Genomic DNA, 25,065 nt, shown 5'->3' on the forward strand with positions numbered 1-25,065 from the left:
CGACTTCTGACGGTGTTTTCTTTGCATCCACACAAACCTGTCTAAAATGGCGTGAGTCAGCTTAACTTAAAATCTGAACAGAAAACGGTGTCTACTCCGAACTGTTCTAGAATTACTTTCAGACTATGCAATATTTTATAGCAATACGGGATTACAGCAAACTTGTTCTTTAATTTCTGTTCTCCTTCAGTATGTTGCGATTTTTAGACATGATTGTGTTTCGAACTAATCTTCGTAACCGGCCTTGTTCAATCTTTTCCACTGTCTTTCCAACAATTGAGTCATAAAATGAATACAAGGCCTATCGAGTGCATTCCTGGTTACTGATTCAACTACCCCCGCCTTCTCAGTTCTAGTGTGAGAACTTAATTTTTATAGCGCTGGTTTTGAACTTTCTTTGCCATTCCCCAAGCAGAGCCTTTTTCAGTATGAATTAAGAAATCTAAAAACTGAAGGGCCTCATTCTAAGGTCTTTCCGCCGTGAGCTCAGGTCGTGCTGATCTAATTAACGTTTCCACGCTGCTTATTACACCTTTGTCAAAAGACCAAATCACTATCTCATCAACTTATCTTTTAACAATACTTGTACCTGACGACTTTTGCAACCTGTCACACACAACACAATCCAAGTAGTTCAGATATTTTCAGTTAACGCGGGTGCACCAGACGACCCTATGCACCATCCATCTTTTTGTATACATGTTTTTCCTTCATATTCTACAACCGTCGACAGGGCCTGATACTCAAGAATAAAAAGAAATCTATATATGAAAATGTCTGATTGTGATTAAAATTTAACCAAATTCAACTACAGAACCTCTTTAACCCTTTTCAGTAGATGACTCTTTTCCAGTAATTAATAAAGATCTTTGATATCCATCAAAATAATTGTATGCTCCCTTCCACAGCGATCCTTGATTAGATCGATCTACTCGTTTGAATTCCTTAGTGACAGAGATTGATCTAGATTAACATTCCTTAAGTCCATGGTCATCCAGATCAATCTCTGTCACTAAGAATGTCAAACGAAGTCGAAAAAATTGTGCACTACCGGGGCCCCCTCCCCCCTTGGTTCCTTTCCGCGTTTCCCCAGGAAAAAAAGAAAGAAAGGATTTCAGAATAAAGCACACTGCAGCTTGCAGTTTGGCAGCCTTGTACTCCCATACGTACAGTCATACAGCCTTGTGCCCCCATACGTACAGTCAGACTCTGAACAAAAGTTAAGTTTGCCCCCCCCCCCCCCCCCCCCCCCCCCACGGCTCTTAGAAGCTCCGTGGTTTTGTTTGCGGTTCTTAGGTCAGGCCAGCCTGGCAACCCCTGATGTAGGAGTTTTGACGCTTTTCGTCTTAATTGGCCAAAGGTATCACTGTGTGTGTATATGTCGTAGTTTAAAAAAATTTATCTTTTTTGAGACCTGTAGCTGTATAGAAGGTGATCTGTCTAATGCGAAAGGTCGTTGCGATTTGTAGGTGGCCTCGCTTAGTTTTTTTTTGTGATGTGGGCGGAGGGCGATTCACAAACTTGAGTGGAGTCTGACCGGGTGCGAGGGGTGCTGTGGGAAAGCTGCGTCAGATCCAACAAGACCGGTTTTCACCTCGTTTTGTTGGAGCTGGCGTAGCTGTTGCCATAGGAAACCTCGCTCTCGCTAGGACTCAATGCAAATGTGTGAATCGCCCTTGAGGGTTGTGCACGCGACCTTTGAAAACAGTGTGTTCAGTGGTTTTGTGGCGGTTGTAGTTCTGTATGTATGGAAATTGGTTGAATGAAATTATTACCTGAGTTAGAGACTGTCTGTCCCTATTACTTTTTCTTCCACTGTAAAACAATTTCCTCCTGCTCCAGTCTCGGGTTGTACTCGTCATGATAAGCTATCATTGTCCACCTATTGTACCTTTAGAGAGAGTGCTCCGCTACATATTTGTACAATATTTCGAACAGTTAAACATTCCAAACAAAACAGTTTTTAAAAAAATTGCAACAATTTTCGTAATGGCAAAAAGAAATTAAGAGATAATGGTGTGATATAGTGTGCACTACTTCTTGATGCGAACAAGACAGAACGAAAGGATAGCACTCTAAGTTGCGTAGTGATAAAAATTGGTCACTTAAACCTTGTTTATTGTGGATAATTTTGCAAAGCCGAATCAGGTGTCCAATGTTAGTAGCTTTCATAGAAAGCAGCATTGGCTGAAATTAGCGCTTGTCTTGCATGTCCTTTTTGTCCTTTGTCTTTCGCGCAAATATTTTTGTATGTTCAATAGAAAGCACCACGTTTCGCTTTCTGGCAGGCCGTGCTCATTAAGTGCTTAATTTTATTTAAAAAAATACCGTCCTTAGATTGGGAACACAATTTTGAACACCTGTGAGGGTTATCTGAAACTCAGATTTGTAACAAGCAGATCTGTGTCAAACTGGCATGTCTATATATATAGTGCTTGAAAAGTAAAATGAATATTCTCAAGAAAATTTTAAATATTTAAAGAGTATATTACTGTGAACTTGAGTAATGTCTATAAAGAAATGATCTGCAAGAAGCAAGTGAGTTATCCTAGAACCGAGGGGTCAAAATAGGACGTAAGCTGATTTCACTGTATTTGGCAAAACTGTGACGTGTTGTTTTGAATTTGTAGTTCGCGGGCGAGACGCCGGACAGTATTGGCTAGTATAAAATAGCTGTCATCATCATTAAATGAATTAATAAAATTTGTTTTGGATAGGGAAATAAAACATAATTATGTAACTGTTATTACCCAATTACAAGTAAACTTTGGGAATGACTGGACAATTCAGGGCTTTTTATTTCATCCTAATTTGTAATAATACTGGCTTGCGTGCCAAGGAGATACACCACGAAACGTATGGGTTATCAAGCAAGACTAAAAACAGCACCTACCGATATCCTTGGCGGGGTTGTGGAAACGCTCGGTGAACTCCCGGTAGTCGATCAAATCATCAATGTTTGGCTCGCAACAGCTCATCAAAAAGGCAATCTCATCTCTAGGAACAAAATATTACCACATTTTACAATAAATCTGAGATTATAAGGAAAGTCCGAGATGAAAAATATGCTTAATCGTAAGACACACACAAAAAAAAATTACAAACAAAATAGAATGAAACATTGCACACTGTTTTTGACAAATTACCAATTCTGATCAAGCGTATAATGGTTCTCAAGCTGAACACCTCCTTTTTTTACATCAAAACTTGAGTAGATTAAGTTCACTCTTGGGATCAAACACACTTATCTAAAGAATATGCTAATAAAATTTAATCCTTACCATATCAAGATTGTGTTTTTGAGCTGAATGTTACTACAATCCCCATTAAAAGTCTCACTGTGAGGCGAATGTTACCAAGAATATTTTCTGTACACTAAATTTCGTGATTTGAAGTGATGTGCTGCGGGCTCGTTTCAGTTCGGTGATATAATCGCAGAACAAATTTTTTTTGCAATACTCAATACTAGTCGCGAAAGTAATTAAAGTTACGCCCTTGTGAAAATTAAGTTGTTTGCAGCGTATTACAATGCAAACTTAAATATTTTAGATTACACTATGTAATGTTGAATATCGTTCATCAAAACGGATTTCTGAGAAAAAGTTTAGTAGCATCATTCACTTTCTTGGACACTAACGTTTTTGGAAAAAACTTTCCTGACTAGCACGAAGTGGGCTCCAAAAGACGGTGCCGACGTGCGTTCAACATGGGCAGCCTACGTGGGCTGCACGTCGATCTTGCAACTCGGGCCCAAGTCGGGCCGACTTGGTCTGCTCAACGGGTTTCCCTCGTGGAACCCACAGGGGGACTTACTTAGGACGCCTGTGGGCCCTAAGTAGTCCGCTTGGATTTCCTCTTGGTAGATACAGGGGACCTACTTGGGCTTCCCTCGTGGGACCCACAGCGGGACTATTTAGGACCCCACCTTGGTTTTCCTCTTGGTAGATATAGGGGACCTAATTGGGCTTCCCTCGTGTGACCCACAGCGGGACTACTTAGGACGGAACCTTGGCTTTCCTCTTGGTAAATACAGGGGACCTAATTAGGCTTCCCTCGTGGGACCCACAGCGGGACTACTTAGGACGCCAGCTTGGCTTTCCTCTTGGTAGATACAGGGGACCTACTTGGGCTTTCCTCGTGGGACCCACAGCGGGACTACTTAGGACGCCACCTTGGCTTTCCTCTTGGTAGATACAGGGGACCTACTTGGGCTTCCCTCGTGGGACCCACAGCGGGACCACTCAGGACGCCACCTTGGCTTTCCTCTTGGTAGATACAGGGGACCTACTTGGGCATCCCTCGTGGGACCCACAGTGGGACTACTTAGGACGCCACCTTGGGTTTCCTCTTGGTAGATACAGGGGACCTAATTGGGCTTCCCTCGTGGGACCCACAGCGGAACTACTTGGGACGCCACCTTGGCTTTCCTCTTGGTAGATACAGGGGACCTAATTGGGCTTCCCTCGTGGGACCCACAGAGGGACTACTTAGGACACCACCTTGGCTTTCCTCTTGGTAAATACAGGAGACCTACTTGGGCGGCCCATCTAGGCCTCTATCGAGGGACCTCTTACTTATTCAAGAGTGAAGACACAACGGCTGCAAAGTGTTTTTGTAGCGGGGTGCCAGAGAAAAAAAAGGGAAAAAGGAACAACCAGTAAAATAACAAAAAATGAATAAGATATGTGCATGGCATTGCTGAACAAGCAATTTCTCACTGTAGTGTGTCCACATTTGATGAAGAGAAGTCTCGTCCCGAAGCGTGTGTCAAATAAAGCCTAAGTTGCTGTTCAAAACTCTCAACATAAATTTACAAAAAAACAAGAAAAACAAACAAGGGCCAAGTGTATTGAAATAAATGTCGAAGCCCAGCCGAATTGTTGATAGAAAATTGTACTCACAAAAACCGCCGAAAATCATGTGGACAAAAATTATATACACTACGCTGCCCAACCCTTTGAAATGGTGTTATGTTTATTCCTTTCTGCCTGTGTCTTGTGTTCCAGTTCTTGCCCTAATCTAATATTGTCCTTTTGAATTCATTAATTGAATAGAACACTTAGAACTGGCAAAAAGTTCTTCATACGTACGGGTTTCGTACCCAAACACAAAAGTTTACGAAACAAGCACTTACGGATTGTATATCTTCTGTTGCTCCATTGCTTTCTGAAAATCTTTGGGAGTAATCCAGCCAGAGTTATTGGAATCTATTTCCTGAGGAGAAAACAAGCCATTAGTCTATGAATAAGGTTTAAATGGGGCTATGCATATGTGCTCACAAGTAATTTGGATTGTTCTCTACCAGATTTAGTTTCTAGGAATTTGTCAATGTATTAAAATTAATTACGTATATAAAAATATTGCCTCTATCTTTTAGTCTTTTTTTTCTTACCTGAGCAATTTGTATTGTCACAAATATATTGATAGAACTTAATATCAAAAATCAAGAGCCCCGTTTATGTCAAATCCCATTTCGCACCTGGAATGAGCTGGATGAGGTCAGTTCCTTGAGTTTCAAGAACATGTCAAAGAAGCGTAGAATCATCTGCAAAACAGAAGTGAACGCGAATATATTTGAGCAATTATGAAATCACTAGATTAGACGATTCTAGCTTTTGATGTACCACTTTTCAAAAGAAAAATTTGGCAGCATGATATAGCCACTGATAGTTTAAGGAGCGGAAGGTTTATGATGTTTCTGCTTCTCGCTTGTGATTTGCTCTTCGTATTGCGTTAATGCTGCAATCGGCTGTCAAGCAAAATGATGCTCAGAACCCACCCCGCTCTTCGTTCGTGTGCTGTATAGGAACGCAGGGCAGTGAGTATAGTATGATGGGGCATGCAATGTATCTTAAACGAGGTTTATACGTCACGATAGTCATGTACCTTCACCGTCTCGACATTGAATCGTTTCTTGCATTTCCTCTTTTATCGCGGACGGATGCTTCTTCCTCACAAACGCGCGCTCTGTCCTAATCGAGACAAAATGTTGAATAAAGTCTGGAAGGAGCTGCTGTGCCGGGGGTGTAGCCATAGATTATGGGGCACAGATAGAAAAGCTATTCGACGATGAAGTGCACTAAAGAGTTTGTGATAGCGATAGTGTGTATACCCATAGATTATTGAACACAGTAGGAAAGCGATTCGATGATGAAGTGAACTGAGGGGTTTGTGTTCATGATAGTGATAGTGATAGATATTTCGGCTCATGAGAGTTATGGCGCCGCAGAAATGCAAGTCGCCCATATCGTGAAGGCCCGCGGATCCGCGGCAGGCCTTCACGTTGTGGATCACGTGTGCATCAGTTTGGAGTATCATTGCGACAAAAGCAAACAATGCGGAAATCCGGCTGAGCATGCCCTCGTTTTTCGTCGGTAGTAAAAAGGAACTTAGCTTAGGTGAACCGTCTTCATGGTAACGCACGTGATCCCTTGTGAAAAATTGTGGTGAAACCACACGTGAAAAAGCATGGCGCTACTGATCAGTATGACACAACAGTAAGTCAATTGAATCGATCTAAGCCAATATGAATTATAGAGTAGTCCAATTTGAGGGAGCTAAAGCTGCCGCATACATTGTTTCTACGCGGTTTGTCCTACGTCTATTCTTTTCTCCGGCTCCACGGTTACTATGTCAGTCCTTTCTTCTTGTCCTACTCCCGCTACGGCGTATGGAACTCTAGGGTGACTCATTTTAGCGTCCTATACCGCGCATCCAACAAAGGCGGTCTTGAGATAACAGCAAATTGGGTCACAGCAGCCGGCGTGTCATACTCTCATACGTAACCATTGTGGCGGGTCGTTGTGGAAGTTGGGTAAAAAAGAGAGGAACGAATGGTAGCGTCGCTGTTCTCCCGGCGTCCCAACTCGTGGCTGCTGAAGCAACCATGAACTGTCGCGCACCAGCGCAACAGGCGCCGGCCGCCTTCACCTACGTCGCTCTCTTACTGCCAGAATCGTGGCATTCAAGAGCGCCCCTCAAGTGTGACGTCATCAGGTGAAACTCGAGGGATCTCAAATGAGGACACACTGAATGCACCAGAAGCACCGTACGTCAACCAAAGCAGCCAAGGCAGGAAAAACCAGAAGTTGTAGATCATTTAATCTAGTGTGATTATAATACTTTCGTCCATCTACTTTACACCTTCAATGTTTAGAGACAAATATGTTGTCCAATGTAAATTCTCCATACTATACCGTCTCTTCTTAAGTGTTGAAAATTTGTTTATATAAAAAAGGGTGGAAAACACTTGTAGTTACATTTTGACCTATAAATCGAACCGGTATGAGCAAAATTGCCTTTTATGTAATCGGCGTGCTTTAGTTTGCAGATTTTATAAGGGAGCATAGTGAAAATGATCTTTAGAACGTTGTCGGACAGGGGTGTTAGAGTTAGATAGAATCTAAACCTCCATAAAATATTGAAGACCCTTATACTTTACTTAGCAATTTATGACTATGCTGATATAAATGAGGTTCAATGGTGTCAAGTCATAAAATCGCCCAGGAGCACAACACAATATTCAATACATAAAAAAGACAGATTTAAGCCTACCTCCACGTTTGATGCCGATTCCACAAGTGTGTCTACCATTTGCTTTCCAATGGTGCCATTCATGACGTTTCCTTGGGAAAAAGTGGAGCGTTCACTAAGTAACATCACGAATGTCAAACCAGGCAACTGAAGATAATCTTCTGATTAATACAACGTCAAATCACTTCTACCGATCAGTGTATTCAAATGTTAAGATATAAATAGAGAAGTGATCATTAGATTAGGCAAACTAAGCTCGGTGTGCTCAGACAACTATTGAGAAATCTAACAGAAGGAATCGGAATAGTATTTGCGCTCTCAATAATTACGCAAGCGTTATCAAATTTGTCAATTATTATAATGCAAGCACATTAAAGGAGTTCCTGGCTCATTTCTGGGGTCTGTCTATGTTTATAGAGCCTGAACTTAGTCTGCCTCAGCGGGCGACTTGTCTCTCAGCTGTAGATGAGAAATTTACAGAGTGCAGTACAACAGCTAGCATGGGGTCTTTAACGTGCATCTGTGTGGCTCATCAATGGGTGGCCCAGATCCGCTAAAATAAAGCTTAAATTAAACTAATGTTTTACTTAGGGAAAGGGACGGCTTGGTAGCTTAGGGAACCCATACGAGCACTTTTGGGAACCTCCGTGCTTTTAAGAACCTAGTTTAAAAACCCAGGGTCTAAATTCCGGTTAGACGGGAACGTTAAAAGCCTTAAGAACATACTCCTTCAAAGAATCGGCGAACCAGGCCGCGATCTCGCGTTTATCGGCAAGCGCTGGTTCACCAACCCAGTGAACGATCAGTGCGAATTGTAGCCCAAACTGCGGTGTTAACAAGCAGATTGTTAGGCGAGTTGTTACTGGGTATTCAAAACATGGTAGCACTTGAGACGAGGACGAAGGAAGAAACTGGATAACTCCGAGCGATGACTTCAACTGTTTAATCATTGTGAATTAAGAATTCTATACACTTTCAGCCAATCCCAGTCTTTGCCACCGCTCGCAAGTACGCTACCTCCTTATCTATCAGGTCAATAAATGCAACGCTGACCCAGCGTGCAGAATATATTTTGATCATGGTTGCTTCGATTATTTCTCTTACGGTCTCATCTTTATGTATGGCAAGAACAGTGCACGTGTTGAACAGAGGCCTGAAGCTGCAGTCTTGACAGTGAAGTGACAGATGACCATGTCGATAGCTGTTAACGTTCAGGCTGTGTCCGCTGTAACCTATGATTTAAAAATCTGATCGTTTGTCCTACAAACTTTTTTCCACACGAACATGGAATCTGATAGATGACCTCCTTTGTGCCTGCGACAAACGGGCTTCTTTGTTGCTTTACGCAGATCGACGAGGGTTTACGATAAAGGTTTGTCAATGTACGCAACTTGGCGAGCTTTTCCGGGTTTTACGATTAGTAGCTATTTTCTTAATATTGTGTACACTCTCGTGTATATGTGGCACAGTCGCTATCTTTCATTTGGTTTCATCTGGACTATAGTGCTTACTTTTGCTCGCACCCCCTTGAAAATCCTCTCCTCAACTGATACCAGCACAACCTTCGGGAAGCTGGCAGATGACAGACATTTGGACTGCCCCATCAGACTCGAAAGTATCACATGGCATCCCTTTAGAATGGCGTTCATTAAGCACAAATTTGCAATCTTTCTCTTAACACGTTTAGAATAGGATGAGTTTTAAGGTAACACGGGCTTATTGGCTCAAGGCTGGTAAGTCCAACTTAGAAGATGCTTAGCGAGCGTGAGCTTTATGTCGAAAAGCTCTATGCCACTAACTACTGGTACCTTGTGCGCAAGTTGGAGAGGAAGAGGCGTATCGCCAACAACGGTCAAGAGAATGTCCACATCCGAGTTGAAGTAGGGTGTATTCTGGTCAAGGAAGGCTAGAAAATAATCTAAAAACCTACACTCTTCGATTACATTGAAAGCACTCAGGCGGTTCAAAAGGCACCTGTCATGGTTGACGATAACGTAATAAGGCCGGCGAGCTGGTTTAAGTTAAATATTTCTAAAATCCAAGATGGAGGCTACAAGGAGGGGACAAACACACAATGTTATGAGACGTCTTGTGTTTGCCCCCTCCTTATAGCTTCCATCTTAGGTTATAGAAACGTTTGACTTTGTCATGATGGGTTCAAAAATACATCACTTAAAATCGGCACTAAACACGAGCCGATACAGGAGATAAATGCGGCTGTTTTTTTAGGTATAGGTTGAGTTAAGATAAAAAATTAAAGCCGTTTACAAATCCCTGTAACGCCGAATCGGAGTGCAGCTCTTGAGGAGGAGTAGCGAAGGGTACTGAGGGGGGTCACGTCACCTGCGGGTAGTCACGTGACCCCGGGGGGTCACGCGATCTCGGGGGAGGGGGGGGGTCACGTGACGTGGGGAAATCACGTGACCTCGGGGGGGGGGGGGGTGTCACGTGACCTCGGAGGGGGCCACGTGACCTCGGGGGGGGGGGGGGGGGTCACGTGACCTCGGAGGGGGGGGGGGTCATGTGACCTCGGAGGGGGGTCACGTGACCTCGGGGGGGGGGGGGTCACGTGACCCCCCCCCCCCCCCCGGTTACGCCGACGCCGACGCCGCTCAGGCTGGAAACGGGTCCCTAATGGTACGTTTACACTTGCGGATCCGCCAGCGGATCCGCCCAGCTTTTGCCGCTGGGGCGAAACGCTGGGCGGAAAACGCGGCGGCGAGCCGTTTAGGTCCGGGATCTATTTCTGCCGCCGAACGAGGGGTTTCGCTGACCGGATGTGACATTCTTGCGCAGCGCGACGCTGCCTACGTCACGAGTACGCGTTCTTCCGGGAGCAGCAACGCCCGGGAGAGAGAGCCGAGGCGGGACCTCTCGCGCCTTCTCGTCATATTTGACGAGACGTTACGGTAACCGCTGCCGCAGCCGGCGCTGCCGCCACTGCTCGAAGGAAATAGATGTAAACACAACCAGCTCGTCGCCGCCGCCGCCGGGAGCGGATCCGCTCCCGCGGCAGCGGATTTCTTTTCAGGTGTAAACGTACCATAAGAGCTGCGCTCTAAAATAAATCAATTCGAGAATGTCATTCACTGTCACACCAGCTGCATTTTGAAATGCTACTACCTCGTAACTATCAATATATTCAGGGCTCTGTGTTGTCCAGTATCTCCCTTTGTCCTCGCCTCAAGCACTACCATGTTTTTGAATACCCTTTGAAGGAGTTTGTTCTGAAGGCCTGGTACAAGGGCCCCTCTGACCGGGGTATAAGATGTGCTCAATGGCATTTTGGCATTTTATATAGGTTAATCACTAAAATTGTCATCCTCTACAACTGCCAACTATGAAGGCACAGTTTGCTGATATGTTTAGCTTAAAAAGACATACGCCAAAATGGACAAATCTGTACATGGTTTTGATCTCAATAGTAAACTATCTTGACGCTGAAAGCGAAACTGCTTTAGTTTTACAGTTTTAGCCTTTCGAGATACTAGTGCAAAATCATTTAGTAGAGTATTACTATGGGAGGGAGCCTGACCAGCCAATCAGACCTACCTTCCAGCATGCTGAGCATCATAATGATCATTTCCTGCTGTAGTTCCAGAAGCTCTTTGAGCAAGTCCAACTGACTGGAATTCTGAAAAGTAATAAAATTGGCACGTCCAAAATTCCACTAAAATGTTCAAGTATTGGCAACATCGACTCCAGGAAGCAAATGCTATATCAACATTATTCTGAGGCAAAGTGATGTGACTTTCGTGTAAAAAATGACCAACAAAAGAGTGACACTAATGGTGGCGATAATTGCTGCGGTATGTTCCCTACTACCTTAAAATCCTCGACTGCACCTGCTAGAGACCTGAAAAGTTTGTTGGCGCTTGGCGAAATGAATTTATTTCTCTAAAAATATCTGCAAAAATTACTCAGATTACCTGTGCTGCTGCTTATGTCCCTGCAAGTATGTTTATTTCTCTGATCCGGTTTTTTTGCTTTAAGTCTCGAGTTTTAATTAAACGTGTGTATGTTATGACTTGCTATATTGAAGAACTTGAAAACAGTCTTGAGGACACTAAAACTGAATGTGAATCATATGTTATGATTGCTTTGTTATTGTTTTACTTGAGTTTATTTCAAGCCGAGGCTACATTAGTTATAGAGTTCTATTCGTGTATCAAGATAACCCAGGGGGACAAGTCCACCTTGGAGAGCTTGTCCTGCATGTGGGCGAAGAGGAAGAGGAAGCCGCCGACTGCGTCCCAGAGACGACTGTGTGCCAAGGCCTGCTGGTTCAAGGAGCAGGGACCCTGAAGAAGGGGAGGCATGCCATCAAAATCGAAGGCATGACACCAACAGATACAGCATGCCGCCAATGGAGAAGGAATAATATCAACTCAAAAGGAACGAAACCAAGATAACAAAGACATCATGACACCAACAGAAACAACATAGCAATAACAGATAAGACACGATACCAATGGAGAAAACATGACATCAACAGAGTGGGCATAGCAACAACGATGAAATATGACATTGACAGATAAGACATAATACCAACAGGAGAAACGTGATTACAACAGGAAAGACGTGGCACGAGCCCCTGTTTTAGTATGACTTCAAATCTCAGTACCGTCAACGCTGCTATATTACGACACAGACATGGCGAATGAAATTTGAAGTATGCTCGCCAGAGTATACCGGCACATGCTATTGAACTTCTTATCTGGTAGGTAAACTGTTTTTTTTTACAAAACAGACTGTAATATGAAGAGCTCTACAGTACATTCTCCAAATGCTAATTTTATTCATTTGTACGGGGTAGCTGATATTTAGGCTGGTAAGGTCTAGACAACTGAAAGAGCTCTTGATATAATGAACATTCTTACCAATAACATTTGCGTCTATGGTGGCTGTAAGGGGTGCAATTGTGATTCCATTGTTGCGCAACTATATTAACTAATGTTCCAAGTTATATTTAATACTATTGATTTTAGAAGCTGCACCTGAATGGAAGATTTGTAGCTAATTGCCAAAATTAATTGTAGCAGTTAAAAAATTAAAGAGAAAAAATTAAAAAAAGTAGGGCGTTGGCATGGCTTTGTGTATTATTTTTGTATATAAAAAACATCGATGACCTAAACTTGTCCTGAAACTTAGTTTCCAAACCTAACCTAACAATACCAACCATGGATTTTAAAACAGGATTCTTAGAACCCAGAGGTTTTCCAGACTGTTCTCAGAGCTTCCAAATGTGCCTGGCCATCGCTGCCCCTTAGTCAATTGTATTTAGAGTTTAGACATTAGCTGAGCAGATGTGAGCCCCTCACTTGTGCATATGAATTTACGTAACGCTCTCAATTATCTGCATTCGTGCTAACAACGGCCGTAACTTAGGCGATGCTTTACTGCACCAATGCCGAGTACGGAAGGCGTTTGTTTGCTGCCATTTAGTTCAGATAGGGGTTTCTCAAGGGAAAAGGTTCTAGAACCCTTGGGCTATATTAATGATGTGATAGAAAAGTAATTTTAATGATTCCGCTAAACTAACATTTAGACATAAATAAATTTTTGATAATTACTCTGTTAATTAGTAATTACCTCAATACACACGCGCCTTGATTCACACTATGGTCGATAACGGTATTCCTAAGAAATAATTGCTTTATATAAATAACCTTATTTTTAGAAATGTTTTAATTGCTAAAAACACTTCCTATTTGCCTAAAACACTATTTTGTTTGAGGCTCTGTTACTAGGTGTGATGTTTGTCCTTAAGCTTAACAAATATACAAAAGTATGTTACTGTTTAACACATTTAGTCCAACGACAACTGGTATAACCTAACCGTTGCACAAAGAGTGAATTTAGCCTTGACAGTAATAGCCCTTTGTAAAAGAGGAAAGTGCTTTATACCTGTATAAACTCAGTGAGAGTGTTGAAAACTTGTTTTGCTACAGTTATGGCCCGGCAAAAGTTGTCCTTGCCCTGAAAAAGCGCAAAATTCAAAACATCTAATCACACTTCGCAACTATTTTTGAATTTGCAAAAACTGGTGAGGAATAACACAAATGATGCGAGAGCGTTTAACTGGAGCTAACACTTACAGGTTGGTCAATAACTTCTTTACTTGAGTAATGCCAGTAGAAGTCCATGACAGATTCCTGCACAAGGAAAAAGAAGTGAAGTCTACAACCTCCAGAAATGTTCCAGCATTACAGAGCAACAATTAAATTTTATTTGTTAGCGAAGCTCGATGAACCCGCTGGAACGAGGGTTTGATGCGAGTGGCGAAGTGCAAGTGCCCAGTCGTGGATGAACATGGTTGATATGATGATCTTGTGGCACCAGGAGAAGGCGTTATGATTTAATCTTATTGCAGCTGTAGCAATCGCCATCACGACACCGCGATGATGATGGCGACACTGCCTAGATATTCAAACAATGATGCAGCCAGCATTGTCGAAACTTGACATTTAGTAATTAGATGATTTCAGGAGATGCAAGATCTCAACATAGTGGCTTGCACAGTTTGCAAACCCGTGCAGTACACTCCTAATCTCGTTCCACTTTAACTTCGGTTATAACCGGAACGTTTTGGCAAAAGGTTTTGATTATACGGGAGAAACTTAGTTCTATATTCTTCGTTGTTCACACAAAGAGATGTTTTAGACAATCGTAAAAAATGCGCAGTTTATACAGATCAGTGTTTCACATGACTCAAATGTAAGTAATACATGTGAAAAAATTGGCAGAATGTTTGGTCATTCCGTTACGCGTGCTTATTTAGGGTGGGCGGTGCTCTTAGTTCGGGTGGTGCCTAGGGCAGGGCTTCTCATAGAAACAGATTACGTCACACCATGGTTTCTTTGTGACGCTGTTCTCGCCTTCCTTCAGCACCACACAGATACAAAGCCTTTGCGCTGAATTTTCTGGGTCACCAAGAGAGGGGAAGCGCGTTTTCCTGCCCTTTCTACCCCTCGTTTCACGCGCTCTTTCTAGCCCACCCGTTTTTCTGCACCTTTCTTTATTGTCCTTTCCCCGCTCCGCGCGCATTCTTACACCACCTGGTTCTGCTCCTCCCGTTCCTGCGTGCTAGGCTTGCACGCCGGTGACCGGGGTTCGATCCCTGGCTCAGGTTGATGTTTTTTAAAAGATCGTTTAGTGCTTACAGACCGACCGACCTTCACATTTCGTGCTTACGCGGGTACTGAGATTGCTTGAACCTATGAAGCTACTGCTTTAAAACACTTTCTAGAAGTTTCAACTACAGCACATTGGCATTTAAATAGAACTAGGTAAGTGCAACAGTGACCCACCTAGCGCCTACGTATTCCAGATAGAATGAAGCAAAAATAAAAGAAAAGAGTGTTTGCGTTTCACATATATTTCCCGAGCCACATAAAATTTAACTCGTTCCAGAGAGAATATGTGGAACATTTAATTAAACCAGACGCTATGTGGGACCAGATTACATGTGTAGCTAATGATTGTAGGTGCATCCAACCTCCATGTTGTTTGATTAGTCCCTACCTCCTGACTTTTCGGATACTTCTGTGCCCGAGGAAGTCTTTCTGTGTCATTTTCGTGGAAAACGTACACATTTTAATTAACGTTCAAGGTAGGTGAGGACAAAAGTTTACATATCTTTGACCGCATTGGCACAACAGAAGGTTGTCCCTGACTGGTAATGGTAAATAATACTGTGGAAGGAGTGAGACATCCCCTTGTCCCCCCCCCCCCTACCCCCCCCTATACCTGAAATCTCCCGAACACTTCCAACGTCCCTGTCTTTGATGCGTCAATAGTTTCGGGGTCGGGTTATGCTTCTATTTCTTTAATTACCCCAAAAATTTAACTGTCAGCGCACAGTACTTGCACTTTCGCAGAGAAACACTGGACCATGCAATGTCAGCTTGCGTTGAGCAAATGCCTATTTGAAAAAAAAGTCAACCTGACCTACAGCAACAAGTTTGAAATTCTAATCAAATCCCCCAGTTTTGATTGTCTAGGAACCTAATTGAGAGGGATATTTCGCTGAGACTGTTGTCAGTATATACTGAATTGCAGAAACAACGAAACAGCAAGTCAAGTGAGTATATTCACCTGCAACCTGAGCAAGTAATCAACGGTGCTGATAACAACATTCACTGTTGTGGTGTTGCCGGCCTGCGTCCTGAGGTAGTTCTGAAATTCTGTTCAAAAAGAAAAAAAAAAAAAGAAAGAGCCAAAGATATTGAAACGTGACTCCAACTATCAAATAAAGATTGGCCGCTCGGTAGTATGGACTGAGAAAATATTGTCACTGTTGTGCCTGTCGGCAGGATCCCATTGCGTGAACGAATGCAACAAATCTACTCGTGCAGAATAATCTGCATAAAATTGATAATTTATGAACAAAATAATTTGCAGCAGCAGTCAATCAACATCTTCTCGATAACAAGGCCAAAGTGCTAGATTTTCTTCGCCACCTACCGATGGCCCACGCGAGGCAAAGATGGGATGCGAGGGGCTGCGCCAGCTTTCAGCTTGACTCATGTTTAATACGGTCCTTGTTGAAACCTGACGCAACACTTGCGTGACGCTCTTCCGTCATGCAGAAAGTGGCTAGAAGCCAGCCATTCTGCACAACTGCTGGTTCCTTGCTGCGTCGCGCAAATTGAGCTGAGGTGACAGCCAAGACCCTGCTTCAAGCAGACTACAAAAATAATTTTCCACCGCCATTCAAAATTTGGAACAGGTGGATATATTACCTCCTCACGTGATGCCACAAATTAGCCGCTTAATTGAGCGGGAAATGATTAAATCTTTCTGCGAAAGTATGCCATCACGTGCCGTCACATGAATGACATCGCAGGGTCATGTAACGTCATGAGACGTAGAATATGACATGACGTCCCAATTTTATGAAATATTTAGTGGAGAACGGTTAAGGTGACGCCACAATCTTCCTGCTAAAGTTAACGGATATATTTTCCCGCTGTTTAGCAGAACAATTTCTCAGCTGTATTTAAGGGAAAGGTGCTCGCAGGACGTCACAGCGTCACACAGAAATTGTGATTTCCGCTAATTTTAGCGGGAAGCATTTAGCACCAAATATACTGGGCCCCATGCAATGCGAAGAGCCAGCACATTCAGAAGGGCGACAGGTGTACCCCAGGGCCTTGGTTCTACCAGATGGTTTTGAAGGCTGAATTATAGTAGATGCAACAAAGAGGAGGATAGTGTACTGGTGGAAATTATCTAGGGAAAACTGAAAGAAGTATTACTAGATAGAATAGCTAGGGAACAGGCGGGAAAGAGGAAAATGGGGGCTCTTTCCCGCGTGTCTCCGGTCCAAAGTCTCAACCCTGTCCCCCTAGTGGGTCTGTTGTTAAGGCGACGCAAAGGAAAATTGAGTATTTTCTCGCCGGGGGGGGGGGGGGGGGGGGGGGGGAGGGGAGGAGTTGGGTGGTGTAAGTTTTTAGATTTTTTCTGGCCCGATCTTCAAAGCTCTTTCACAATCGCCCCGACGGCCTAGTGTTAGTTACAGACATAGATTTGTTAAAGAGGGAAGGGGGGGGGGGGTTCGATGATAATGCAATTAATGCAAAGGTACAACCAAGCTGGTCAAGAATAACATTAATTATCCTTGGAGAAGGAATTATGATGATTATGATGGTTATCATCATAACCTTAAAACCCAGGCCAGTCACCCTTATTGGTGTGAGACTGGTGGCAATTGTTAAAATCCTTTTGCTCTACTGAAATCTAACTCCTGGTTAGCTCAGTTGGTAGAGCGCTCCACTGGAAATGAAGATGTCCCTGGTTCGATACCAGGACCAGGCAAATATTTTCAGTCACGCACCAGTCACTTAGCTGTGTTTGGAGATTTATGTTTGGCCTTTGTCCCCCTGTTCCCCTTCTCCAGATATAATTATCGATATCCTTGTCCAGCTTGCTTGCACCTTTGCTTTACTTGCATTATCATCAAAACCCTGAAATTCTGGCCGTTCACCCCTGCTCGTTTTAGACTCGCGTCAGTCGTTAAAACCTGTTTGCTCTACCGAGGTCTAACTCCTGGTTAGCTCAGTTAGTAGAGCTCTCCACTGGAAATGGGGAGGTTCCTTGTTCGATGCCAGAAGAACCAGTCGAGTTGTTTCAGTAGCACATCAGTCACCTAGCTTTGTTTGGAGACTTATGCTTGTCCTTTGTTCCCTTCTTCAGGGATTAGTACCGTTATCATAATGAGGTATGTTTGTGTTTAGGCTAGCTAGCACAAGCCACCTTCCATTATAAAGTATAAGCCGTTAATATCCACAGGGATCCCTACAAAACATTCGCAATAACTGCCGTTGCCCTGATAGATGTGCAGAAACAAAGCGGTAGAGCAGCGACAATCCAGTAGGTGGTTTCGGCGAGTTCACGGTAACGTGCAAAAACGCTGCCTTATACAGTGCAAGTGCACTGACCCAGGTTGTGCCCCTCGCAGAGGAGTTGAAGAAATCGGAAGAGGGCGCAGGTGAAGTCGGCGTCGTGCATGTTCTTCTCTCCCGCCGTGCCTTCCGAGCCCACGCCCAGGCCCTCCGCCTTCTGAGTGCGCTCAAACGCGTCCAGGTCCAGCACACTTGAAATGAGAACAATAACAACAACAAGCAATTGGCTGTCGGCATTTCACAAAGGCCCTCCAACCGTATAGCACTTATGGGGCATCTTCATGTTGGGTACAGTAAAGAGGCGACTGAAGGGCACATTGCGGGGGTGTTATGAATGCAAACATCTGTCAGTATCACGATACTTCACAGTGTCATGTGACGTCACAAAAAAACCTCTAAATATTAGGCATTTAGAGCTCCTTTAGGATGACGTCAGTGTCAATGGCACTGCAACATCTTAGAGGCTATATCCATAGACACGGAATCTCTCAGGCTATTCGTATAAATGCTATGCACTTAATACTCAGCGTCAATGCAACACCTTGCGCAAAAACACCAGATGCGCGACTTAAAAAGACACTGAAATGAATTTTTTGTAAAAGGTGTACATAGGAGATGTACTTTTTGTTTTAATTTTCCCACGTAAAAAAATTGCGCAATTTCTACGCCGTTCAACGCAATTTAGGGGGAGGCCAGCGATCAGTGGCCCCGCCATTTATTACTGTATGGGTTTGCCTGCTCGGCCGAACACGCTCGCAAAGCGTAAAGTCTCCCTGTCGCGACGTTCAGTGCGTCTAAGTTGGGGTCTGATACCGCCTGCTAGTCGTGCGAGGACACGCACTGCAGCGTGGAGGTAGGAAGAGGATGTGGCATACCGCCTCAAGCCAGCGAAACGATGAAAACCCAAGTGAAGCAAGAAGTAGATGTGCGGTTAATGGGAACGCCTACAAGGGTGTTGGCACCAAAGGAGCTGTCCTTTCCGTCCAATAGCGTCTTTTGGTTGTGTTAGTGTTTGGTTTATCGTTGGAGGCGTGCCCCTCCAAACCGGAAGCCTCCCCCGGCTTCACCTCTTGTGGCGTAATTTCGGCTTCAGAGGTTTCCTATACCTCGATGCACGGCAGCCTCGGTCATTATCTGCTATTACGCCACCACTCATCGTCCTCTGCAACGCTCGTGAGACACGGCTACGCGGCTACGAAAGCGGCGTATCGGCGTGCGACATTGCCTGCGTCCGTCTGCTATTCCAAACCCGTCTAAAACCGTCTGCGACGCTCGGATGCCGCAACCATGAACGTCCAAGGAAAGCGCCTCTCAGCTTCGGTCGATGTGCAGTAAAAACCGACCAAAAGAAGAAAAAAACAAACAAAAAAAAAAAAAACGAACAAAATAATTTATTTTTTATTTTTTAAGTTAGTATGTATATTTTTTTTTGGTAACATGGCAAGCAAGGTGAGTGAGCCTATAGGCCCGTTCACACACTTGCGACCTCTTAGAAGCGGGTGCCTTGGAACCTCTTAATATCTCTTAAGACGATAGGACACACTGGCGCCATCTATTGGGTAGCAGTGTGAACTTGAAGTTCGTGCATATTTTTCTCTCGCGCATTATCCTTTTTTTCTTGGCTCGAAAAACGTTTGTCAACGTTATAAACGAGCCTTTCTCTTAGGTATTACGCACATTTGACCTCGGAAATCCTGCAAAACCTTCGCTCTTGTGAAATGTAGTTCTAGGGTCACCGCATAGATGGCGCCAGGGTGCCAGTGTGTTCTTTCGTCCTAAGAAATTTTAGGAGGTTTCAACAGGTCTCGTCTCTCTCGGTCGTACTCGGTTGCAAGAGTGTGAATGGGCCTTAATGATGCACAATTAAAATGGGGGCATCACGAAATTCGTTTTGGCAGGCCAGGTGCGCTTAAAAACTTAAGCTACTTGCTCTTCGAAACGAAATGACGGGAACATACCTGGAGAAACTTGATGCGACACGAACGCCCAATTGCCTCAGTCAAATGGCTCGTAAATTATTTCCTCTCTAGGTATCTTTTGGGTATTGATACCTTGGTAGCAATTACGGCAGTTGCACAATTCACAAAGCAACGGGGTCGCCTCTATGGCAACGAACATCTTTATTCAGCATCAACATGCGCCAACGACCAAAATGAAGTCAGATAAAGCAAACTACAGGGTGAAACAAGGAGACGACAGGCTCTTTAAATCGACCGCAAAATTTGGTTTCTTAACCTATCGGGCTACGACTTTGTGCAGCGTTGCCCACAGATGGTGCATTTTTTTCGTAAAATTTGCAAAGAGCGAACTTACCCGAGGAAAAAGTAAAGAAAGAAAAAGGCTTAGCTCCTATGGAAACGCAGCGACGCCACCGGTCTGCAAACAACACGGCGCCATTTCGCACGGGAGACAAGAGATGGCGCAATGAACGCCGCCAACGCACGAGCATACGGCGCCTAGAGCCAGCGTTTTTAGCGGACAATTTGTTCGACTCAAAAGCGGCGCGCGTTCTGCAGCGGCGGCGGCAGTCGCAGAAACAAAAACAGGCGCGGTAACAACAAGGAACTGCAGTTCCTTCTCTGCTAAATACGCCGGCTCTCGCCGTCGTTTGCTCGTTCGTTGGCGGCAGTTGGCGTCGCCACCGCTTGCGCCATCTCTTGTCTCCCATGCTAAACGGCGCCGGGTTGTTCGCAGACCGGTGGCTTCGCTGCGTTTCCATAGGAGCTAAGCCTTTTTCTTTCTTTACTTTTTCCTCAGGTAAGTTCGCTCTTTGCAAATTTTACGAAAAAAATGCACCATCTGTGGGCAACGCTGCACAAAGTCGTAGCGCGATAGGTTAAGAAACCAAATTTTGCGGTCGATTTAAAGAGCCTGCCGTCTCCTTGTTTCACCCTGTACAGCTGACGTGGGACGCTAGGAGAAGGCCAGTCCCGGTACGAAACAAAGCACCAGCACAGCGCTTGTGAAGGCGTGTACTTGTGACAGTTGTTTGCTGCAAACAACGTCGGCCTAAGGATATTTTGCTCTAAACGACTCTTTGAGCGCAAAACGACTCTCACTCCCAAAAATAAACAAGCTTGACGAGCGAAGCTTGTTTAGCAAGCTGAGAACGCCGGTAGTCCTATCTTTTTTGTTTCAAACCAAAGCAAAAAAGACAATCTTGGGATATTTCGGAAAACAATGACTCCATCTAGATTATCTGTTTCTCAAACATAAAAATACAGCCAAATAAAATACTATGACGGCACGGAGAAACAATTTTACAACCCCCATTTTGCACGTCAGATATCCTTCCAGCCACGAAAGAAACAAGAATGGTGTAAGTACAGGCCGGGGCTTAGGGGACTGTGACCATGTCCACCTAAATTGTATTTGGAGGCAAAAGCATTGTTCAAAAATATTATTTTTTGAATATATTTAAAACAAAATACGTGTCCTTTCTAGGTTTTTTTTTTCTGTAAGAAATAATTTTTTTATTTTTATTTTCAGTGTTCCTTATTGAACTCTTAAAGCAACAAAACGAGAAATAGCAGCACACAAGGACGAACAAGCAGAAAGGAATCACGTAAGACAGACAAGCACAGACTCGCAACTTATCTCTTACACTGATACTGATATATTAATACTAATATACTAATAATGACACACTAATGCTAATGCGCCAAGAGACTGAGGGAGCGGAGAAAACGAGAGCGTTTGGAGACTTCAAAACGTCGAGCACTGGTTGAAATGATTATTGGGTAGACGTAAAGCTTGCAGCCTTTGTTTCCACTGCACTCGTCGGACATATTAGAACGCGAAACGCCGGCGTCCGGTGTTTGGCTCTCGCATTCGTACTTTTTCGACGGGTGCAGTGGAGAGCAAGGCTTGACGTCTACCCAATAATCATTCCAACAAGTGCTCGACGTTTTGGCGTCTTCAAGCGCTCTCGTTCCCTCATTTCCCTCACTTTCTGGGCGCATAATAATGCTAACACACTTATACTGATAGACTGATATTATTATAAATTTTTAATTAAGTTGTCTGGATAGAACAAGTATGTAAAAATACACATTCCTAAAAATAAAAAAAGAGGAATTATTCCTAGTGCAAATGTGTACCCCGTGAGACACTTCTTGCCGTGATTCCGAAACATGCTTCTATTTCGAGATGTCGGTCTTGAAATAAGAGAGGTTTTCAGAATTTCTTAAATTATTCTGACCGCATAAATACTGCACTCCAAACATTGTTCTTTCGGGGAAACATTTTCTGCTTACTTATTGTCGCAAATACCTGATAAGTGAAAGAAGATGGGCTCATACCTGCAAGAATTCATGAGACCCGCAATGGAAGTGAAGAACCCGACATCTCTCTTCTCTTTCAGGTGCTGCAGCATGCGCTGAAAAGGAAAATAAATGTGGTCATCCCTCATCCCTATGCAGTCTGCACAATCATCCCGCATCTGACTAAAAAGCAAGGGTACTGAAAGAGGAGGAACTTAGCAACTTCCATAGTAATATTTTGAAAATGAAAACGAAACAATGAAAACAAACAAACGAAACGATTCTACATATCACACTCGTTCTTGCTCAGTCGGGATAAATTGCTGTTTGCATTTTACGAGACAACCGCTAAAGCAGTCTTTGTTTGTACCATTCGTCTAGATATACCAAATAATAAAACACGATTTTCAGTAGAAGTATAGGTTCACTCATAGCGTTGAAATAGTCCCCACGCAAGCAGTTGTTTCCTAATATTTTTGACAAAACACATCAAAACCTAAAAAGTAAAAAAAAACAAAAAAACTATTAGTTCTAGTTCTTGGGAGAAGTTCCCATCAATTTCGGAATTTTAAAACCGAGAGTGAGGTACAAAAACACACGCGTTTCTCTAAACTGATTTTATGTGCACAATATGCGACCGAGTGACCTTCGGAATACTAATTTTAACAGCAGCTTCCTAATGCATATTGTCACGGGTGGTGACCAAAATAAAAGGAAATAAACGGGAAGAAATAAACGTTTAATGTGGCGAACTTGTGCCAAAAAATAAAGGGAGAACAAAGATGATAACAGAGCGTCGCGGGCGTCGAAGTCGGCGTAGCAGCACAGTCGAACGCTGGAGCGAAACTGACTCCGGCTTGCCTGCGGAGCCGCTTTTGTACACACGTTGGCTTCTGGAGCATTCGACGTAGAAGGTTCGACGCGTAGAAAATTCTGACCTCGAATCAGCTAGACGGTTCTCCATTTCACCAGAACATCACATTACAGTGTTAACAAAAATGCATAGCCGCGGCCAGGAATCGAACCCTGGCCCTTCGCGTGGGAGGCAAGCGCGATAACCGTTAGGCTACGGCCGCGCTGCCTACTTGGCGCGCGGCATTACTCCCCCTTTAAAAAGTGCATCGCCCCGATGCATTTTAAAACAAGACAAAGCCCATAAAAAGAACGGTAAACTGAAGAGTCACTTGAAACACATAAGATTCACAGTCCTATCGAGCGCAGTACGGCTTCAGGCGCACGACGTGGACGACTTCAGGTCGTGGTGGGCGGCGTGATGATGTTCTTGTTCCGTCGGGCATCACCTCGTAGTTCAGCTCGCCGAGGCGACGAAGTACCTTGTATGGTCCAAAGTACCGTTTCAGCAGTTTCTCACTGAGGCCGCGGCGACGGATGGGCGTCCACACCCACACCCTCTCTCCGGGCTGGAAGTGAACGTCCCGGCGACGAAGGTTGTAGCGGCCCGCGTCGACGCGTTGCTGGTCTTGAATCATGAGTCGGGCGAGCTGGCGGACTTCTTCGGCACGTTGAGCAACTGCCTGGGCGTCGTCGCTCTCATTGTCAGATGGCTCATGGGGCAGCATTGCGTCCAGCATGGTCGTTACCTTCTGACCATGTACCAGCGGTCTCCTGAACCGCCGTATTGTAGGCAAACGTGATGTAGGGCAACACCTCGTCCCACGTGTTGTGCTCTACGTCGACGTACATAGAGATCATATCGGCGATTGTCTTGTTGAGTCGCTCGGTCAGCCCGTTGGTCTGCGGGTGGTATGCAGTGGTTCGACGATGGCCGGTGCCACTGAGACGAAGGATCTCTTGCGTCAGCTGGGCCATGAACAAAGATCCGCGATCTGTAATCAAAACTTCGGGTGCGCCGTGCCGGAGGACGATGGACTCGATGAAAAACTTGGCGACTTCCACAGCAGTCCCTGAAGGAAGAGCTTTCGTTTCGGCGTACCGCGTGAGATAATCTGTGGCGACGATGATCCAGCGGTTCCCCGACGTCGAAGGCGGAAAAGGACCAAGTAGATCCATTCCGATCTGCTGGAAGGGTGTAGTTGAAGGAGAAATGGGCTGCAGAAGTCCGGCCGGCCTCGTCGGTGGTTTCTTGCGTCGCTGGCACTCATGGCATGATCGTGTGTATAGGTGGACGGTCTTGGGGAGCTTCGGCCAGTAATACTTTTCACGAATACGGGCCAGTGTCCGGCTGTAACCAAGGTGTCCGGATGTCGGGTCGTCGTGGCAGGCTTGGAAGATCTCCTCTCGAAGGTCACTCGGGATTACCAGCAACCACGGTGTGTTGTTGTCGCCGAAGTTTTCTTTGTAGAGTACACCTTGTCGGATGGCGAAGGTCGGCAGTACTCGTGAGAAGACACGTGGCACGGTACTCCTGCCCCCTTCCAGGTGCTCGATTAATGCGCGCAGCTCAGGATCATCCCGTTGACGTCGTGTCATATCGTCGGTGTTCACTGCTCCTAGGAAGCACTCGTCGTCATTGTCGTCGCTGCAGCCGGAAGGGGTTTCGACGGAGGCTCTGGACAGGCAGTCGGCGTCGCTGTGCTTGCGGCCTGACTTATAGACCACTGTCATGTTGAACTCATGTAGTCGAAGACTCCATCGAGCGAGGCGTCCTGACGGGTCCTTCAGGTTCGCAAGCCAGCAGAGCGAGTGGTGGTCCATGACTACACGGAACGGGCTCCCGTACAAGTACGGACGAAACTTTGTTATTGCCCAGACGACCGCAAGGCATTCTTTCTCAGTCGTGGAGTAATTTTTTTCCGCCTTGGACAATGTCCGACTTGCGCAGGCGATGACTCGCTCGATGCCTTCTTGCACTTGGACTAGTATTGCGCCCAGTCCTGCGTTAC

At 44.6% G+C, this 25,065-nt stretch overlaps 1 protein-coding gene across 1 annotated transcript in view; it reads right to left on the minus strand.

The window, feature by feature from the left end:
- The window catches only part of LOC8026823 (ryanodine receptor), a 561,398-nt gene that overhangs the window by 67,053 nt on the left and 469,280 nt on the right, over window positions 1-25,065 (minus strand). The window contains exons 94-104 of the mRNA XM_040217827.3: window positions 22,241-22,317; window positions 17,976-18,130; window positions 15,631-15,719; window positions 13,632-13,688; window positions 13,441-13,512; window positions 11,730-11,834; window positions 11,086-11,167; window positions 7,555-7,625; window positions 5,480-5,545; window positions 5,135-5,214; window positions 2,894-2,997 (exon numbers count right to left, since the gene is read on the minus strand). Of these exons, the coding sequence (XP_040073761.2) occupies window positions 2,894-2,997; window positions 5,135-5,214; window positions 5,480-5,545; window positions 7,555-7,625; window positions 11,086-11,167; window positions 11,730-11,834; window positions 13,441-13,512; window positions 13,632-13,688; window positions 15,631-15,719; window positions 17,976-18,130; window positions 22,241-22,317 (958 nt within the window). The remainder of the gene's footprint in view (window positions 1-2,893; window positions 2,998-5,134; window positions 5,215-5,479; window positions 5,546-7,554; window positions 7,626-11,085; window positions 11,168-11,729; window positions 11,835-13,440; window positions 13,513-13,631; window positions 13,689-15,630; window positions 15,720-17,975; window positions 18,131-22,240; window positions 22,318-25,065) is intronic.

This window comes from Ixodes scapularis, unplaced genomic scaffold (assembly GCF_016920785.2).
Source record: "Ixodes scapularis isolate PalLabHiFi unplaced genomic scaffold, ASM1692078v2 PGA_scaffold4__175_contigs__length_147842914, whole genome shotgun sequence".
Lineage (NCBI taxonomy): Eukaryota > Metazoa > Arthropoda > Arachnida > Ixodida > Ixodidae > Ixodes > Ixodes scapularis.